The sequence below is a fragment of the Ostrinia furnacalis genome, unplaced genomic scaffold (assembly GCF_004193835.3).
Source record: "Ostrinia furnacalis isolate ACB-3 unplaced genomic scaffold, ASM419383v2 OfSCF3056, whole genome shotgun sequence".
In the NCBI taxonomy this organism is placed as follows: Eukaryota; Metazoa; Arthropoda; class Insecta; order Lepidoptera; family Crambidae; genus Ostrinia; species Ostrinia furnacalis.
Window position 1 is genome coordinate 1,052,790 of NW_021133295.1, and position 18,117 is coordinate 1,070,906.

An 18,117-nucleotide genomic window follows, 5' to 3' on the forward strand; every position below is an offset into this window, starting at 1 on the left:
AGCGAGTACGTCAAAAAACTATGAAGATTTGATTTCTTGAAAGTAGCCGGTAGGGGTGCTGACTACACCTAACTTAAACTCATAGTAAGCACACAGATCGCCATCGCCGGCGCGATCAAAGGCCAATGACAGGTCGCGTGAACTGTCATGGGTCGCGCGGCCTGTCATTGGCCTTTGATCGCGCCGGCGATGGCGATCTGCACGCGTTGGTGTTTGAAGCTTTAGTCGAGTACGATACTAAATCGTTTAGTCGAGCCAATCCATTTTGTTCTATTTTGACAGGCGAGTAGCCCTTCACCATGCGTCTATGCTCACTGTATCACCGGCTAATTGAGTCCAAGCTGTACGGTTTAGTAGAGTTCATATAAAAACCACTAATGACTTGTAAACTGTACTCGACCAAAGTCCGAACGGTTGTTTGGCCAGCAAATAGTTTAGTTACTAAAGGCGAGTTACTCTACTAAATAACTCGACTAGTGCGAACAAGGCTTAACATTAGTAAACCAAGATCACTAAGCGGTTCCAACTTCAATTCGTATTTCAAAGTCCGCAGCGTCTGACGAGTTTCGACTCCTGCGCCACGCCGCCGCGACGCATCGCGTGCATAATATCGTAACACGCACTGACACACAACACGCACGCTCCTGAATAACTAACAGGGATAATGACCATCATACCGCCAACATTCGACGTCCATTTTGCACATACTCTCACATTCTTCTACACACACAAAATCTTGCAAGTGTAAACCTACTTGCAAGAATTTGAAGGGATCAGATAGAAGCTATGTAAATATGTGTTGTATCTGTGTTGTTTTATGTATTATTCAACACCATACAAAGTGAATAAACACGTGTTCAATTACGTAGAAATTCATTGTTATTAATAACTTCTCGCGCAATAAAATTCCTCATACAATGTTGAATTCCTCATACAATGAAACATGCGTGGACATTGCTCTAGTGTGCATTCAATGTTTATGCTGCCTGTACTCTGTACACTTAAAATTACAATCACACAAAGTCTGGCATGTTTATTTTCACAAACACGTGTTCTAAATTACACCGTTTCTCAATAGTTCGTCACGGTTGTCGATGACATAATGGGCATGGCAGTCAAAACGAGGGGTCGTAGTTGGCAGGTGGGGACCTGCCAGAACTACAATTTATACATAAACATTTAACTTGATTGTATGTAATTTCTTTATATTCTTTTACCTGATATTGTAACTGTAAACTAGTTTTTACTAGAATGTAGGTAATTTGATTTAAGACTAAAAATAAGTTTTTGCCTCTTATTATTTATGTTTGCCATAGCTTCTACTATTGTTGCATAGTGTTGATGCATGATGTTGTAGCTCTAAGATAACTTTGTAATCGTGTTTCGCATCAATTGCTTTTAGAAATAAAACCGTAGCATCATAATTATTGCATGTTCGTTTCCACATGACGTAAGATTTTCAGATTTGCTCCTAATTGTCTGTAATATTCACTCGTGTGCGCGATTGGATTTCATCGCACTGCGGCTTGAGTTAACACATCATCCGACGGCTTATAAATTAATGTATATGGCGCGAATCAATACGTATCAATCGATCCATTCAAACGCTTTACTTGTGTGTAATGAAACAAATAAGACTTATCGCGTGTAAATTTGCACAATTAAGACGTCGCGTATTCTACGCGCTCCATATATTATTATTGTATGTCTCGGAATAATTCAAAACAAATAACTTTTCGAAAACAGCTGGTAATGAGGTGTCGGCATCTCGCTAACAATAACATCTATTTTCATACAGTTAGTATCGGATATCGTCTATAAGTTTTATAATTGTGAAGCGATTCTATATGTATGGTAATCTGATTTTAGTAATCGTATTTTTATCGGAACAAGTATTTGGAGATTGTTTTAAAATATATTATTTTTTGGATCGGAGTACCTACGCCAAATGTTACTGCAGACAATGAGGGCTATCGTTTTTATACTTAACAGTTGGCACCCCTGGCGATTGACTCTACAGTGGCGCCATCTTGATGAGTGCAAATGCGATAGTCCTCCTACCACTTTAGCGCCACTGTAGAGTAAGGTCCTGTCACTTGCTAGTAGCGAAGACAGTGGCGCCAACTTGTGAGCGCTAAAACGATAGCCCTCATTAAGTGATATCGTAAATTTCCAGGAGGCGGATGGAAGAACGGAGTGAGCGGTTCCGGCTCAGGCCCGGGCGGCGAGGGCGCGGGCGCGGCGCCGGCGGCGGCGGCGGGGACGGCTGGCGCGGCGGCGGCGGGCGCGGACAAGCGGCCGGGCAAGGGGCGCCGCGAGCCGCCCAAGGCCAAGGCCGAGCTGCTGAACGGCACGGCGTAGGGCGCGCGGCGCCCGGTTGGTCCCGGGCGGGCCCGGAGCCCCGGCAGCGCAGGGCGCCGCCCCGCGCGCCCCGTGACGGTTGATGGCATTTATTGACTCTTCTGTTTGATCACTCGTGTCTGACTCGCTCGGCCGCGCCGGCCCGGCCCGGCCCGCCGCCCGGCCCGGCCCGCCGCCAGGCCCGGCCCCGGAGCCGCGGCGGGCCGCTCGTCCCTAGACTCACTTGTATTATGCTTTTGTAAGAGATTCGTGATTTGTATTCCTGATTATTCGTAATATGAAAAATTAAACATGTGTACGTCGCTCCCCGGACGATGCGAGCCGCGATCGGCTTTTCGGTACCTTTATGGGAGATCGGACATAGCGCAGTACATACGTGTGTCGTAGCCTGTACTCTGTGGTTATGTGATTTCCTATAAAATAAACATTTCTGTACATATTTTCAATCGTATTTTTATTTATGAACGTTCGTAGACCGAGCCGCGGGGCGCTGGCCCGGCGACGGCGATTCGTTACAGCGATACTTTACAAAAATACTTAACACTAGCGGGATGTTACGATCGACTATCGACATCGATATACTACATTGGAAGATTCCACAGGATCCGTGAGGGGGATATTACGGGGCACATACATTTTTGTGACAGTTTTATTATAACTCTACGCTCGACTTTACGACGCTATTGACTTATTGTTACTTTATTTACAACTAATACTATGATTTCAGTCGTAATAATAGTACCGTGATATGCATTATTGCCGGGATATCACTAAGAAATGTATAGTATTTACAAAGAGATATGCTTTCGAATTTCAATGTTTACATAGCTTTTTTTCTTTTCATTAAAAATATACAATCATTTTATTTGTAATAAATGATATGTCTACTTGTACACGATTCTTCAGACGTATTCGAAAATAAACTTAGAAATTACAATAGCATAATAATTATAGTATGTATTTATAGAGCTCATGTTTATCGTCTTAGTACCAAAATGTAAACCTGCGTATTCGTTTAGTTAACAATTTTGACTCGTCGATTATGGAAAATACTTAAAAAATATCAAATTGGAATTAGTCCCACTAGTGACGGGACGTGTCCCGCAGCGGCTGCGCGGCGCGTCCCGCGGTGGGCACATGGCCTAGTCACGAGGGTTATCGCAACCTCTTGTATGCGGACGTGATCCGAGATGCTATGTGACCTATGGCGTTCTCGATTGTCAAATAATAACATTTCTAGGCTATAATTTTTGTATTGTATATACGTCACTTAAATCGACATTAGATTTAGGCTTTACGTTAAAGTCAATAAAAGCTTTATTTTATACACTTGGTGTTTTGATTATGTTCACCCAAATCATCAAGTCTTAAGTCCTGAATGCATCACACGAGGGGAAAGCATGGCTTATGCTTTCCTCTCGGTGGTTTTATTATTATTTTGTAAGTTTAGCAATACGAAATATGACGTGCCACCATACATTTATCATTGTATTCACGCAATTCAAAAACAACCGCATACAAGAGGTTATCATAATCTTATTTAAAATCCCTTTTAAAGTACTTCTCTCCACCATATCTTTTAATCAATCGGAATGGTAATACTTAAGCGTTTTCTCAGTTTTGTTACATTCGCATGTTCAACAGCGTGACTTAACGGTAAAAGTTTTCGTATCAACGAGACCACGGAAGAAAATTCGTGTTCTCAAGAGCATGTTGCTCCCTTTCAGTGACACTGTTACACATATGGGTCAGCGAGTGTGACAAAACCGGAAACACCAATCAATTTACACATCAAATGAACCTAAATAGCAATGTAAATTAGTACATAAAAACTAGATCACAAGTCTATGGGAATAATTTAAGACAAATCAAAGTTTTCTGGATTGCACGTTTTTGGAGAGGTATGGATTTATTTTGTAATATTTTGCTACATTTTGTAATAAAACATACATACTCAAATTATTTTTTTCTTTGATTGGGCTTCCAGATTTAACGATGGGATTATTTAGGCCTTGTAATAATGTACAGTCAACAGCAAAAGTGATATTGAAAAAGGTCCTATATTACGAAAGATATCTACTTTAACTGCAAACTGCACCTCATTCTGCCTTAATTAAATTAATAATATTATATAAAATGTTATACGAGGTTCATTTTGGGAGTAAAACGATACGCTGCGGACCCTGTTCGCGAGTTCGTTGGAATAATCCACGCTAAGCGGGATGGTCCCTCCAATACAAATGGAAAAATGAAATGTTTACTAAATCTGAATCTTATGCAGACTCCTTTCATGGCGCTAAGCTATATAGGACTATTAATATTTCATTTAACATTAACGTAATAGGCAATAGATAAGACACTCCCAGAATTAGGTGATAAAATACCGCAACGATTAATACTTATTTTAGGAATCTAAAAAAAAACTGAAGGTATTTATTAGTGGACAACATTTTTTGCAGTGTTGGCAAAAATGTGCGACTTTTCGCTTAGAAACAGTACCTAACAAAATATTATGTTTCAAAATATGCAGAGAAAACCATTTTGACATATAAGTAGGTACCTCTATATTAAACTGACTTAGTACCTATTGCCACTTTATGTTAAATCAAATACAAACATATCCTCAAAGTTGCACCAGCTTACTTTTACTGTAACTATTATAGTATATTAACTGCCTTAACCGGTGTTTTTTGTATAGAGTTTGACAGATTTTTGACATTTGTTAAAGTAAGATGGCGCAACTCAGCCTAAGACTGATTCTGATTTGGTTCGTGGATAGTGAAATATGCCATTTATCCTCAAAGTACAGACTGGTAAATGGTAAACATTTGAAGGGCTAGTTCCTTATCGACGTATCCGTATTTTCGGTTTATCTGTTTCTATCGCTTGCTATGAGAGGGATGGATATTTTTCGTTAAGTATTTCAATTTATATTTATCTGACGTGTTGTGCCGCATCAGTACGGAATCGCTTTGACTCATGCGACACGACCCGTCTGATAAATGGACCCATTTATGCAAACAAGAACCAACCCACAGCAGGGTGGTTTCGAGAAAACGAGACTTTTGTAAACAGATGTTGCAAAATGCGTACATAATATATTAATGAATGATTACTTGTTAATCTTATGTGGGATACTGCAGCCTATCTAGGAATATCAGATTTATAAATTTTATAAGTTATAATATAAAGTAAATCGTAAAAAACCGGTTGGTTCTTTCTTGCAAAAACATTTTTTGTTGCTTAGTTCCTTCTTGCAAAATGGATGTAAGATTTCATTGTTGTGATATATCTAAAATTAAAAGTCATTCTATATAAAATATAGATTTTAATGCCTTTTATTAGATAGTGAATTGGAATCACGAACCCTTCAAACTAAAATCACTATTATTATCGTCTTCTACCTCAAAATCGATTGGCCCGGTAATACTGTCGATATGGTCTTCTATCTTGCTGCTTTTCAGGGTTTTGTAGAAATTGTGTGTGTCGTTTTGGTATTAGATGCAGAATACTTTTAATATTCTGTTAGTTTAGCCTCAGATATAGCTTTTCCTGTAAGCTAAAGTAAGTCCATGTCATTTTTTGTCATCACGGCCTTGCTTCTGATATTTTTCTGTATATTAACTTCTTTGTGCCGTGTGGGAACGGCCATAAAGAATAAGTACTCTTCCCTACCAGGAACAGCGTGTCATGAATGGCGTGTCGTAAGAGGCGACAAAAACTCCTGCAGCACCGGACGCTTAAACTCCAACTTAATCACCTCAAAATTGGTAGAAAACTGCATGAGTCAACTGAATACCCTAGGAAAACGTAACAGAGTAACGCTGAGATGGGTTCCAGGTCACGCGGGAATCGTGGACATGAAAATGCCGACGAACTGGCCAGAGCGGGAGCGGAGGGAACACAATATGGTCCAGAACCCGTTTGTGGCATTCCCAAAAGTCTCGCTCAAATGACCCTGGAGAACATATTATCTAAACAAATCCTTTAAGGCATGGTCAGACACGCTAGGATTAACTCATTCCAAAGCTCTTATAAAAGCCTATGATCGAAAATGCTTTAAGCAGATCATAGGACTGAGTAGGATCAAAATGCGCATCTTAGTTCGAGCCTTCACTGGACACAGCAGCTTAAACAAGCACTTGTCCACTATGGGACTGTCCGAATCAAGAACGTGCAGGATGTGCCAAGAGGCAGATGAAACGCCACTACACATTCTCACGGACTGCGGACCTTTGATGCGCAAGCGGAGCTTACACCTGGGCAAACACATCCTAAGCCCACAAGATGTAAAACATATCGCCCCCCAAAAGATACTGCAATTCCTAATGGATGCAGGACTCGGAGGCGAACTGTAAGGAAAATAGCGGCGATCACTATATATCGGTACCTGTCGCAGTGATACTGGGACTTTATTAAACTAGAATAGCCGCTCAACTCAATAAAAAAATAGTTCTTCTGCGTTTGAAACACAAATTAGTACAGTATAGGAGAGGAATAAATTTCAAATAGTTTGTACAGTATCAATATCGGCGCGCCGACAGCTGGTCGTCGGCGGCGGCGGCGCGAAAAAATTCGCGGCGGCGGCGGCGCGCCGGCGTGGCGCCCACCTCTATTCTACGGTAAAAAGTTGTGAGATCCATGTAATACCAAGTCCAGGCCAGGAAATCTTTAACGTTTTACATAAATATATTGACTTGGCCATCGCATGAAAACACGTGTAAATTAAATTATTTAGTGCGATGGCCAAGTCAATATATTTATGTAAAACGTTAAAGATTTCCTGGCCTGGACTTGGTATTACATGGATCTCACAACTTTTTACCGTAGAACAACTGAGTTGCGAGACTTGGTTTTTTTGACAAGTATTGTTTTTGATGGGATGTTTGTTTACAAATAGCATTTGCGAACCAAAAAAAATTTATAAGTTTATAGGTATAACTTGATTATACTTTTATCAGTCATATTGAATACCATTTTTTTATGTCTACATAGTCTAAGATCCCGCTATACAACGACCTTCACCGAGATGCTTATTTGATGAAACATATTTTATATNGTTTGATATCTGTTTATTGTTATGATTCTATTGCTATTTATTAGTGTCCGACCGAAACTAGTTTTACGACCGAAACCGAAAACGAATTTCGGCAACGGTGTCTATTTCGGCCGAAACCGAAACCGAAACTTCCTTACAAGGCTCATATTTTAAGGAAAAAATAAAGAAAACGTTATTATAATCAGTCAGTCTTTATTGTTTTCTCTTTAAATTGCATGAAAATTGAACTTATAAAGTGCCTTTTTACTCTAATTATGTATCAAATTATGTATTAAAAAAGAAAAAGAAGGATTTATAGTCTAGTTTTTTTTTTAATTACTCGCAATATTCAGGACATCTACATAACCCGTCCCATGGTCGGGTCTTTTACCTTAATAATTTCTCAAAACAAAATTGGTAGGACGTAAGTTAGTACCTATCTTATGTACTTGCCACTTGGATACCTTGGTGATAAATACTAAAATGAACTTTGAAACTCTGAATCCGTAATATTATCACCATGAAATGCACTATAGTCATTATTAACTACTTAACTAATCTGGGGGCACGGCAGTGCCCCCACCAAGTCGAGCAAAAAAGCGGCACGGCCGTACCATCCTTTTCTCGAAGCAATTCAGGCCATTTTCGACCGCCTGTAACTTCGTTGTGGATAAAACTAGANGGGTCCAAATATAAATCCGCGTATATGCGGTTACGTCGTTAGGGAACCCTCGCTGAATATAGCGACAGCATCCAATAAAGTTATATTCGTGACAGTTTAAAATCCGAAATCGCTTTACGGAGCTGAGTGATTAAGTACATACAAAAGAACGTAAAGTTTCGGAATTACAGCTGTCACGTTTGTAACTGGGGGTGCACTGGGCATAATAAAAATAAATCGACGTTACTAATTGTCAAAATCGCAGAGTCCTCAGAGGCCTTAGTGTGAGTTTACATCAAACGTCCTTACCAGTAAGCGCGTTAAAAAATGAAAATTTTAGTTCTTGAAAGTTTCCGCTAGGGGCGCTGTACAATCCGTCATACATTTAATGACATTTTTTACGCGCTCACTAGTGACGACGTTTGATGTAAACACACAGCCCTCTGGGCATAAAAAATATTTTGACCGACGTTGTTAAAATTCAAAATCGCAAACAGAGTCCAGTAGGCCTAAGATGCGCGCCGTGATAAATTTTATCGACGTCAAAATGTATGGGTAAAATCGATAAAATGGCGTGATAACCGCTTATCGCGGCGCGCATCTTAGGTCTACAGCTCGCTCTACAAAGACATTAAACGAAGGTGCCCAGCTTAGCGGGCTTGTCCCCGGCAACAATGAGGTGGTGGCATTAGAGCAGGCGGTGCCGATCGTGCGCTTCGGGCTCGGACTCCGAGTCGGACGGCGAGCAGCACGACGAGTCCGACCAGTGCTGGAACTCCTCCTTGTGGTGCTCTAGGGCCATCAGCGACGGGAACAGGCTGTCGCACGCGCTGCAGCTGGAAACGACGATAAATAACTTGAGAACTAAATTTTCTTACTTTCATACACTAAAGCAGGGTTGCATCCACAGATATATCCATATCTTATTTTAACTTTGACAAATGTAAACTTCGACGAAGATAATCAATTGTTATGACATTAATTAATGCCGTCTGGGACTCAAGCGGTTAAGGCAGGTTATTTGATCACAATCGCTTAATTGTCAAAGTTAAAGTAAGATGGTGCAACCCAGCCTAAGTTTTTTATTTACTTTCATACTTATTAGAAGGTTGAGCAAAGAAAATTAAGAAAGACAAAGGAAATTGGATAATTTACAAATACTTAACATACTATTTTAACTTCATATTTTGGATGAATGTGAATGAAGCAGACATAAAAAGGACTTATTTGAAAACGCTTTTCACGCGTTACGATGTCACGCGTTCAGATAGTTATAAATTCGTATTATAAAAGAGTACCTATATATCTTTTGGACACTACATTGCGCCATCTAGAACATCTGATACACAGACATAAAAAAAACAGATCAATACAAAATGATTGTCATGCACACATTTTATGGAAGTTGGTTTCACCTAGTATGTTCTTGAATAAAGTGAAACTCGCAGGAATTATGATGGAATTCCGGTCACGCACATTACGTGAATGTACGCAAAGTTGTAACAACATTTGCGAATTCACAAATCAGATTAATAGTTTCAGAGATGCTTGATTAATCTTCCCTTGTGCCGGAGTTACACTGCGCGAAATTGATCAAACTACATATTATAGTGTAAACACGCACGGAAATAGGGCGAAACGAAATTAAGTGTGCGTTGTGCTGTTTCGATCAATTTCGCGCAGTTTAACGGTGGCATTGCACATTAAGGGTACATAAACCACAAACTATTTGTCAACTCACCCGAAGTGCCTCTTCTTCTGTTGGTGGTCGGCCAGCTGGCGGCGCGTGGGGAACGAACGGTCGCACACGTTGCACGTTAGCGCCTCGTCTGGAACACGTTAGTAACGTCTCAGTTATTGGCATTCTTTGGTTGCAATAAAAAAATAATGTTACGGATTTAAAGAGTAAAGCAAAACTGGGTCAATGATTAAAATCAGGGTAGGATAAGATGATAATGACGACACACATGGAATACATGGTGTAGTATGGGAACTATGAATGTGTTGCTTTGATGATATTAAAATGGCACTTATGACTTGTCATTGCATCATTAGATTTGTTGGTAGATACAAAAATATAATTACCTTTTTTCCTTGAATGTTTTTCTGATAATGAAAGTAATAATCTAGCAGTGTATACCTTAACTATAAACAATTTCAATGTATCTTATCAATTTCAATATATTATCCGATTTGAAATATTTAAAATAATAAATAATTTTGTCAAATTATTTTATTAAACTTAACTTTAATTAATGTAGATATGTATATACAAAAATTGTGCTATCAGTGTATCACCTCAACTCAACACACATTTAATCATAAACCCTTTAAAATTAATTGAAGCATTTTCAATATTTACCTCATAAATTTTGTTCTCACTTTTATAAAAATAATAATTACTGATTACACCATTCTCTTGTAATTAAAAATAGATTATAAACTGGCAATATTTATGTTTTTAATAATATTATTATACCTGATTTTGTTAATCAGTCTTATTCAATCTAAAATGTATCCCTCAAAAAGTAGAAAGAACCCAACCATAAGATTCTAATAGTTGCACTGTTCACTGTCATAAAATCCAAATAAATGCAAAAATCCATCCACATGTGTGTTAAATAGGCAAGGTGTTAGAAACCGATGACTTAAACATGTTTCCGAAGAATCTTGCTCCTGTAGATCCTCCAGGAATCGATGCCGTCATCATCCAGAACAGGGAGATTACTTGCGCCACCGCACATACCACAGTGAGCGGGGTGCTTCTCAGGGAGAGCGCACAGTACAGAGTGGCCACCATTGTGATGACGTATAGTGATGTAGTCAGGGCTCGCTCCTTAGAGAATAACGATTTCATATGAGCCCATGGTCCATACAGAAAACTAAAGCTGGAATTAGAAATAAATCACCAAATTAAGTGCTACAAATAACACTGATAGCAAAAATAAGAGTATCAATATTAATACAATAAAGTTGCTTACCTAAGTAGGAAGAATAAGCTGCCTAGAGTAAAGAGCAGCACAAACTTTTTTGCTTGCAGCAGTAGCACCGGAATGTATATGAATGACAATATAAAGCAAAGTATTCCCAATCCAAGGCAAACGCCAAAGCACATAAACCGTTGTGTTCGGCTCTGGAAAAAATAAGAGCATTGTTACATACCTAGTACCTTTACTAGGTCATCACATGACTCATTATGATAAAACAATTTTAAACATCATAAAAGTGACAACGAAACTATAATGTGATAAACTTACCAGGGTAAAATAGTCATTTTGCACTCTTTGAAACCATGTCGAGCTCTCACTGACTGTGGGGCTACTATCTTCGGAACTTCTTGAAAGAAAACTGGGTGTCGAAAAACTTGGAAGAGTGAAGTACCCTCGACGACTTTCTTTTTGAAGCATGTACTCATCTAACTCGGATTTCAAGTTAGCCATGTTTAATTACCGAAACTGAACTACCTTTTGTCGTCTAAAGATAGATTTCGCTAAATAAATTGAGTAAAAACACAAAACGGGTGGCGAACAAAATTATTTTTACACTTGTCAATGTTTTGTTGACACAAGTGATGACAGATGTCAAAATTGAAGCCATAAACAAAAGTCTTTAATTTTTCAACATCCTACGCAGAAACGAGACAAACGCTTTTCGCCACATAGTGATGCGCATGTGTAAGACAAACCGGTTTATCGATTAGTCTGTAGTCTAGTAATTTTAGCAGAATGTTGTAACTTCAATTTAAGGGAGATTTATATTTTTCCGTAAAAAATAACTGAAATTATAAATTCTCACCGTAATCTGTATCATCACTGAAGTCATCATGTGCATGCCGACGAATGTTGTTGTTGTATCGGTCATGCGCACAAGGCGGGCAAACGCCGCGCGTGTCCCTCTCGTCCAAATCGGTGCTGCTCGCATCCGATTCCACCTCGGCTTCTTCAATGTGAATGTCATCTGGCTGTCGGTTGTCAAGTTTTTCATTTGATGAAAGTTGATTGTAGTTTTTCCGTGGAGGTCGCGACTCTGTAAACAAAACATTTTGTTATAAGAACTCGGTAGGTAGAAGTTAACTTTAAAGAAAGTGCTTAGAAATAGGCAAGAAAGTATACAAACAAAAGTTTTACGCAATCAACTGTAAATCAGCTGGTACCTAATGAAATGCCTTGATAGTGCTATTTATGTTTCTTATCTAATAAAAATAAATTTTTACTTAGGTAAGGGTAAGGGTTTTATTATCTAACTAATACATGCATGGTTCGCTTGCCAAAAAGGGCGCCTAGTATAAAAATAAAAAGTGGATTTTCTGTATTTTAGGGTCAGAAGTTCGCTAGATACCTACTTATTATGACACAATCGGTAGATAGCCGGTATTTTTGTTACTATCCGTCTCATCTCCAACACAACAAACAAGTTGTACACTGTATAGGTCAACTTTTGATAAAAGTGCTTCAACATTGATACAGCAATAATGTTTTGCTATTTTTAGATAATTGTTATAGTGGATTGGTATCAAAGTATTACTTTAAGCGTTGTGACTCTCTAAGTAGGTACGTCGTTTTAATTTTATTGTTGTATTTTTTCTAGTGTGTCTGTTTAAGGTATGGTCCTATCATATGTATGTACATGTTAACTAATAATTAAATTGGACTCTCTTCCCAGATAAAAATGGATAAATCGTCGCCAAAAATTGCCATAGTGGGGGCTGGCATCATAGGGATGACCGTAGCTAAAATATTGCAAGAGAACCTTGGCAAAGCGCAGATTTCTGTGATAGCAAATAAGTTCCACGAAGACACGGTCAGCTACGTTGCCGCGGGCATCTTTCGCCCCGGAACCAGCTTCAAGGGGCCTACTAAAGAAATTACCAAGAAATGGATAGTCGACTCATGGAACTACTGGCAGGACATCCTCAAAACATCAGAAGCGCCCGATGCCGGCATCATGTCATTCGATAGTTACATATTCTCTAGTGATAATTATCACGTCACAAGGAATCACTTGATTGAGGACCTCGTACCAATTTATAGACCTGTAGAAGAGGAGGAATTGAAACTCGTAGCTGGGGACTGGAAGTACGGCTCGTATTTTTCAACGCTGAAAATAGGATCGGAAAGGCACATACCGTGGATCGAAAAGAGGTTTACCCAAAACGGCGGGAAAATTTTGCAACGAAAAGTCGATAGTTTCGCATCACTATCGGATTACGATTTGGTTTTCAATTGCGCGGGTTTGGGCGCGAAATATTTGTGCGAGGATTACGATTTGGTGCCGATTCGCGGGCAGGTGATAAAGGCTCGGGCGCCATGGTTGCGGTGTGCGTTTTACGGGGACTACGATACGTATATCGTGCCGGGGTTGGACGGGGTGGCGACTCTGGGTGGGGTGCGGCAGTACGACAGTTATAATTTGGGGGTGTGTAAGTACGACACGGCGGCGATCATGGAGCGTTGTTGCGGGTTGCTGCCGGCGTTAAAGAAGGCTGAGGTGGTGGACGTGAGGGTGGGTTTGCGACCGCACCGGGTGCCGACGCGGGTGGAGGCTGAAGCAGACGGGGGCCGGCTGGTGCACTGCTACGGGCACGGCGGCTATGGGGTGATGTGCGCGCCAGGTACGGCCCTGCACGCTGTGCGCATAGGTCTCGATTTGCTGAGGGGCAAACCGGTGAGCAAGTTATAAGAGATTAGTCTGCGACCAATATTAATATTACAGTGCCAAAATTTATGAATCTGACATTCTCATTTTAAAAATTGCACCCAAAGTCCTTGCAAGGGAATTTACCGCATAATCAGCCAATTTATCAGTTTGGGCATGAATAATTTTACAGAAAGCTTTTTAATGGTAACTTACAATATTAGCCAATTTAGATCGCTCTGTCTCTGTCATGTAGAGCTAAAATAATCCTACGTTGTATAGCATTTAGTTTCTAGACCTTTACCTGGATTACCTAATATTACCTACTAATTCAATCAAATTGCTACGAATTAATTATTAACTCAAGCAAGTATAATTAATCTTGCATGGATATTCAATCCGATAATTACGTACACCTATCTCTGATGAGTCTTAATTATGGATATGAAATTAATATTGTAATGAATATTATTGTGATGACCCAGTTCCGAATTTGCTTTATGTATGAAGTCGGTTAAAATATACTTATTATAAAGGTTTAATATAACCTACCTACTTTATCGAACTTTAACGGAAAGCCATATCAACCGATGTGGTTTCTCCGTTTGACTTTTACTTTTATACAGTGGCCTTTCAGATTCCTCAATCTTCAAAGGACAATCTTTGCCATTTCACTTTATCGAAGTTTTTAGTTAAACTGGCCGGTGCTGTGCAGGCGAGTTCACAAAGAACTCGTATATCTGCATCATTTCCCGCGGTCGTAAAAGCTAAAAGCTTTTGCGGTGCAGTATTGGCTATCAAGGGCATAACGCAGATCGGAACTCCAGCTATTCGCTCCGACGTATACGTACTTAGTTGACTGGAAAATTCACTTCTAACGTTTTCTTCCAAGAAAGTTGGTCTGCACTTTCAACGATGCATATCATATTTTGCTGAAACAACCTAACAATCGATGTCGATGTATAATGTCGAAGTTAAATTGATAACAAAATGTTTAGCTCTATGTGCCGTCGTCTGTAACGTAATGTTACATTAATACAATTACTGTTTAGTGAAAATCTACATAATTAAACCTGTTATTATTATATAGTAAGTAATTAATCATGAACAAAAATTATGTCAATAAAATTATTGTGATGAAGAAAGTTGTTTATTTTTCATACCTGAAAGATGAATATTGATGACAAGAACTTAAATAGTACCTAAACAGAAGATATTAATTCGGTGTGTTGATTTTTCTATTGCTTAGAGCAAGTGCACTCCAAGTTCCCAAGTGTTCTAGCAGGAAAATTAAAAAGTATCAGATACAGCACTAAAAGATATCGAGCAAAATGCATTGCGGACTCGGTGCAATCCTTGCTTGCACCTGACGTTATGTACCTATTTGCGGCGAACACAATAATGTAGCGCTGTTTGTATAAATTTTTTATTCACTTGTAGTGCACTTTCTTGTAGTGTTGGTATGAGAATTGTTAGGTTTGTTCAGGAAAGATTTTCCTTGAAGTGGGTACCTTATACATGAAGTTTATTGTTAGTTCTAGCAGTTCTAGTAACTTGTAGAGTTATTTACTATGAAGGCCTAATGGATGCTCTACTTCACGTTCCTTTACCTTTTATAATATCAATATGAGATATCTACTTGGCTAAATTTGAGATAACTTTGGTTCAGCAGTACACGTCTTGTGGTTGTGTATTGATGATGCGGGCTAGTGCACTGTATGCCTTACGCTGTTCTTTATGCTAGACTTTTGAATCACTGAAACATACTTCCTTATCAAAAAAAAAATATTAATTGCCGTTTAGTTTAATAAATTACCAGCGTAAAGAGACTTGGTAGTCCCATAATCTGCAAAAAATATGATTCCATATCTATAACAGTTTTACTCAATCTTCAGCCCACGGTTATGGATGGGACTCTCTGTATAGACCGGTTGATTCTTGGAAGAAGCGGTATTTATGTACGGTCGGCAGCGCAAGAAACGTCGCTTAGTTACTGCTCCTGACACTGACACATGTCGTCGTCACGCCTAACGGCTGCGTCTTGATATACTAACCGTACTTTTTGCCCCAAGACAAAGTGATCGCGATGGTTTTACTACGATCTCCGACGAAGAAAAATCGCAAGAGACAAATGGGACACGAGTCTTCCTTTGTCGCGATACGCTGGTTTTAGTTCTTTGAATGATTTGTATAATGTAATGACTGCTTGTTTGTTGTTAAAAAGTAAGACGACCTGAATCTTATAAGGAATAGTAGTCTAACAAATTCTCTTTATAAATTACTTACATTTCATAAGTGAATTTGTTAAACATGGCTCATGGTTAAATTACAAAAAAAAGTAATAATAACCACATTTAAACGGTCTAGCCATTAAGAAGCTAAGTAGGTAAGACTCTACCACAAAATTCTGTGCGCTCCAGCGGCAGTATAAACGTAAATAAACTCTCTCAATTTACGTGGGAGATAAAGATGCGGAAGCGGAGCTAAATTAAAAGATGCATAAGCAAAATTTATTTCGTCATTTTGAGGGTAGTTTCGTTTAATTTCAGTCACGCGTGCTGATAACCAGCGGCCAGACGGTAATTATGTTTTAATTATGATTTACATCAACTGTGGGTACCGGCGTGTGCCCCATTAGGTATAACCTTGTATTGATTAAACAATTAGACGCAATTTATCGTTCAAATTTTAGATTACGGACAGGGGAACGAGGAAATTAAATTATCTCATGAATTTAGAATTTCATGATATTATCATCATATCGGAATTCCACAGCTGGGCCGAAACGGCCGACAAAAGTCAATATATTTTCTTAATATTAACAGCGATACCATGTTAAGGTTGCATGAGTGGGGGAGATGGTACCTTTTCTTGCACGAATAAACTTGGATTTATAAGTAGGTTTCCTTTTTTAAGACAAATTAAAGCAACAAATTAGGCAAGAAGAGATTAAACATCAAGATTTCAAGGTAGGTAGTAAAACCTTAGTCCTATTAAGTAAATGTTGTTCAAGATCACTTTATCTCAAGTAAAATTATGTCTTTACCAACACAGGCGAAGGTTTGGAATAAAAAGCCATTAATAAATCGGCGGGTAATTGGCGATACCCTTGGAGCCAAACAACAGGACACCCAACAATATCAAAGTACCCTAATAACCCTTCAATCTTGCCCGCCGACTCAGAATGTAGGTACGTAGAGTAGGCTCTTTACTTATCACACTTATATCTAAATCAACACTCTGGCTTTTTGTTTTTCTTTAACATCTCCTCCTATGTTCATCTGATTTAATTTCGTTGCAGGTCCAATGAAAGTTTAACTTTCCCCGGGACAAACTTGACCTTTAATGGTTGGGTTTTTATTGGCGGTCAATCTGTAGATCCTGGCTACACAGGATAAGCAAAAATTGCAGCGGAAGGAACGAGGGGTGGAAGTCCCGTACCTTCACGATCACGTATCTTGTCAAAAGACACAGCTTAGCCCTGGTGTCAGACTTAATGAAGAATGTTCACTAATTTTGTTTTTTAGCTTTCTGTATTCTCTGTTAAAAATAAAAAATACACGTGAAAGAATGGACATGGCGCACAATTTTTGTTGAAGATGCCAAAAAATACTACAAAAAATTAGAATGAATACTGTATTTTTACTTTTTTGATATCTTTAAAAATGACTGAAATATTCAAGCTCAAAGTGCGCTCTTCCGCTAGGAGCGATTTATCCGCGCGGATTTTGAAAATGTGACGTAGTAACATGAAAAGCTGCATGTAAGATATTATCTGTGTACAATGGTTAGAATGGTTAGTAGGGGAGCCGAAGCGGGGATTTCGGGACTTACTAAAGAGTGGCAGACTAACATACAAGGAAATACTTTGTACCTGGTTGATTACCTTTAAGTATGAATTTTTGATATAAAACGGCATTAGTTCTTATGCCTCTCACCCAAAAAATACCTCAATTAAGCCCAAATTTGAGACCGCAGCCAAACTTTGAGTGACGATGGAAACTAGCCTAGATGGAGGACACATGAAATTGAACTTCTGCTTCTTCATTGATANCAAATATTTAAGTATGTTTATATCCGTTTTCTAGTGAGCGGACGCTGTGAATGTACGTCACACGGGGTCACGTGACCATCGGCGGGATTCAATATTTAAGCGAACTTTGAATGCCTATAAAATCATAACTACTGGGTATTTTTGAATGAAATAAAAACTAATGTATTTGTAAATGTAAAAGCTTAACTGTAACATAGGTTTCAAGTGATTTTGCATACCTAGTAACATTCTCAAATAGAGGCTCAACTGAACTGACAGTTAACTAAGACCCTATAACTCTGATTCGAGAAAGTCTCTACAATCTACATAATTATAAATTTACTGAACTACTTAGTAATACTGGTAGTACTTATTATTATTCTGTGGTAG

The 18,117-nt window shown here is 38.9% G+C and overlaps 4 protein-coding genes across 10 annotated transcripts in view; 2 read left to right on the top strand and 2 right to left on the bottom strand.

Annotated features, from left to right (window-relative positions):
- Nucleotides 1-2,520, top strand: part of Fmr1 (synaptic functional regulator FMR1) — a 32,440-nt gene extending 29,920 nt beyond the window's left edge. For 2 of the 5 annotated variants that reach the window (XM_028310674.1, XM_028310671.1), the window contains one exon: nucleotides 2,177-2,519. In XM_028310674.1, the coding sequence (XP_028166475.1) occupies nucleotides 2,177-2,361 (185 nt within the window). In that variant the 3' untranslated portion in view covers nucleotides 2,362-2,519. Of the gene's footprint in view, nucleotides 1-2,176 lie in introns of all 5 variants that reach the window. The other 3 variants (XM_028310670.1, XM_028310673.1, XM_028310675.1) reach the window with 3 other exon arrangements.
- Nucleotides 2,521-8,607: 6,087 nt separating this feature from the next.
- On the bottom strand, nucleotides 8,608-12,093 carry LOC114357163 (uncharacterized; the record flags this gene model as incomplete). The annotated part of the gene is made up of 3 exons (XM_028310661.1): nucleotides 8,608-8,896; nucleotides 9,802-9,889; nucleotides 11,856-12,093. Coding segments are annotated over 3 exons (474 nt in total), but the record flags the coding sequence as incomplete, so codon positions are not given.
- LOC114357155 (protein transport protein sft2) lies at nucleotides 10,357-11,636 on the bottom strand. Its single transcript, XM_028310654.1, has 3 exons — nucleotides 11,318-11,636; nucleotides 11,042-11,193; nucleotides 10,357-10,948 (listed from the first exon to the last, which is right to left on the bottom strand). Exons 1-3 carry the CDS (start codon nucleotides 11,498-11,500, stop codon nucleotides 10,678-10,680), a joined length of 606 nt encoding a protein of 201 aa, XP_028166455.1. The 5' UTR covers nucleotides 11,501-11,636; the 3' UTR covers nucleotides 10,357-10,677.
- On the top strand, nucleotides 12,019-14,817 carry Daao1 (D-amino acid oxidase 1). Of its 3 annotated transcripts, none has more exons than XM_028310653.1 (2): nucleotides 12,019-12,118; nucleotides 12,723-14,817. In XM_028310653.1, exon 2 carries the CDS (start codon nucleotides 12,729-12,731, stop codon nucleotides 13,737-13,739), a length of 1,011 nt encoding a protein of 336 aa, XP_028166454.1. In that variant the 5' UTR covers nucleotides 12,019-12,118; nucleotides 12,723-12,728; the 3' UTR covers nucleotides 13,740-14,817. The 3 variants fall into 3 exon arrangements, with proteins under 3 accessions (XP_028166454.1, XP_028166451.1, XP_028166452.1); XM_028310650.1 differs by lacking the exon at nucleotides 12,019-12,118 and adding an exon at nucleotides 12,474-12,610; XM_028310651.1 differs by lacking the exon at nucleotides 12,019-12,118 and adding an exon at nucleotides 12,474-12,606.
- Nucleotides 14,818-18,117: the final 3,300 nt, after the last annotated feature.

What these genes read in the sequence shown, in the direction of transcription:
- Daao1 (XM_028310653.1), top strand. Translation starts at nt 12,729, where the DNA reads ATGGATAAATCGTCGCCAAAAATTGCCATAGTGGGGGCTGGCATCATA.
- LOC114357155 (XM_028310654.1), bottom strand. Translation starts at nt 11,500, where the DNA reads ATGGCTAACTTGAAATCCGAGTTAGATGAGTACATGCTTCAAAAAGAA. An exon ending in AAAATGACTATTTTACCCTG is followed by an intron (nt 11,194 to 11,317) that starts GTAAGTTTATCA and finishes TATTTTTTCCAG; the next exon opens with AGCCGAACACAACGGTTTAT. An exon ending in AGCTTATTCTTCCTACTTAG is followed by an intron (nt 10,949 to 11,041) that starts GTAAGCAACTTT and finishes TTCTAATTCCAG; the next exon opens with CTTTAGTTTTCTGTATGGAC.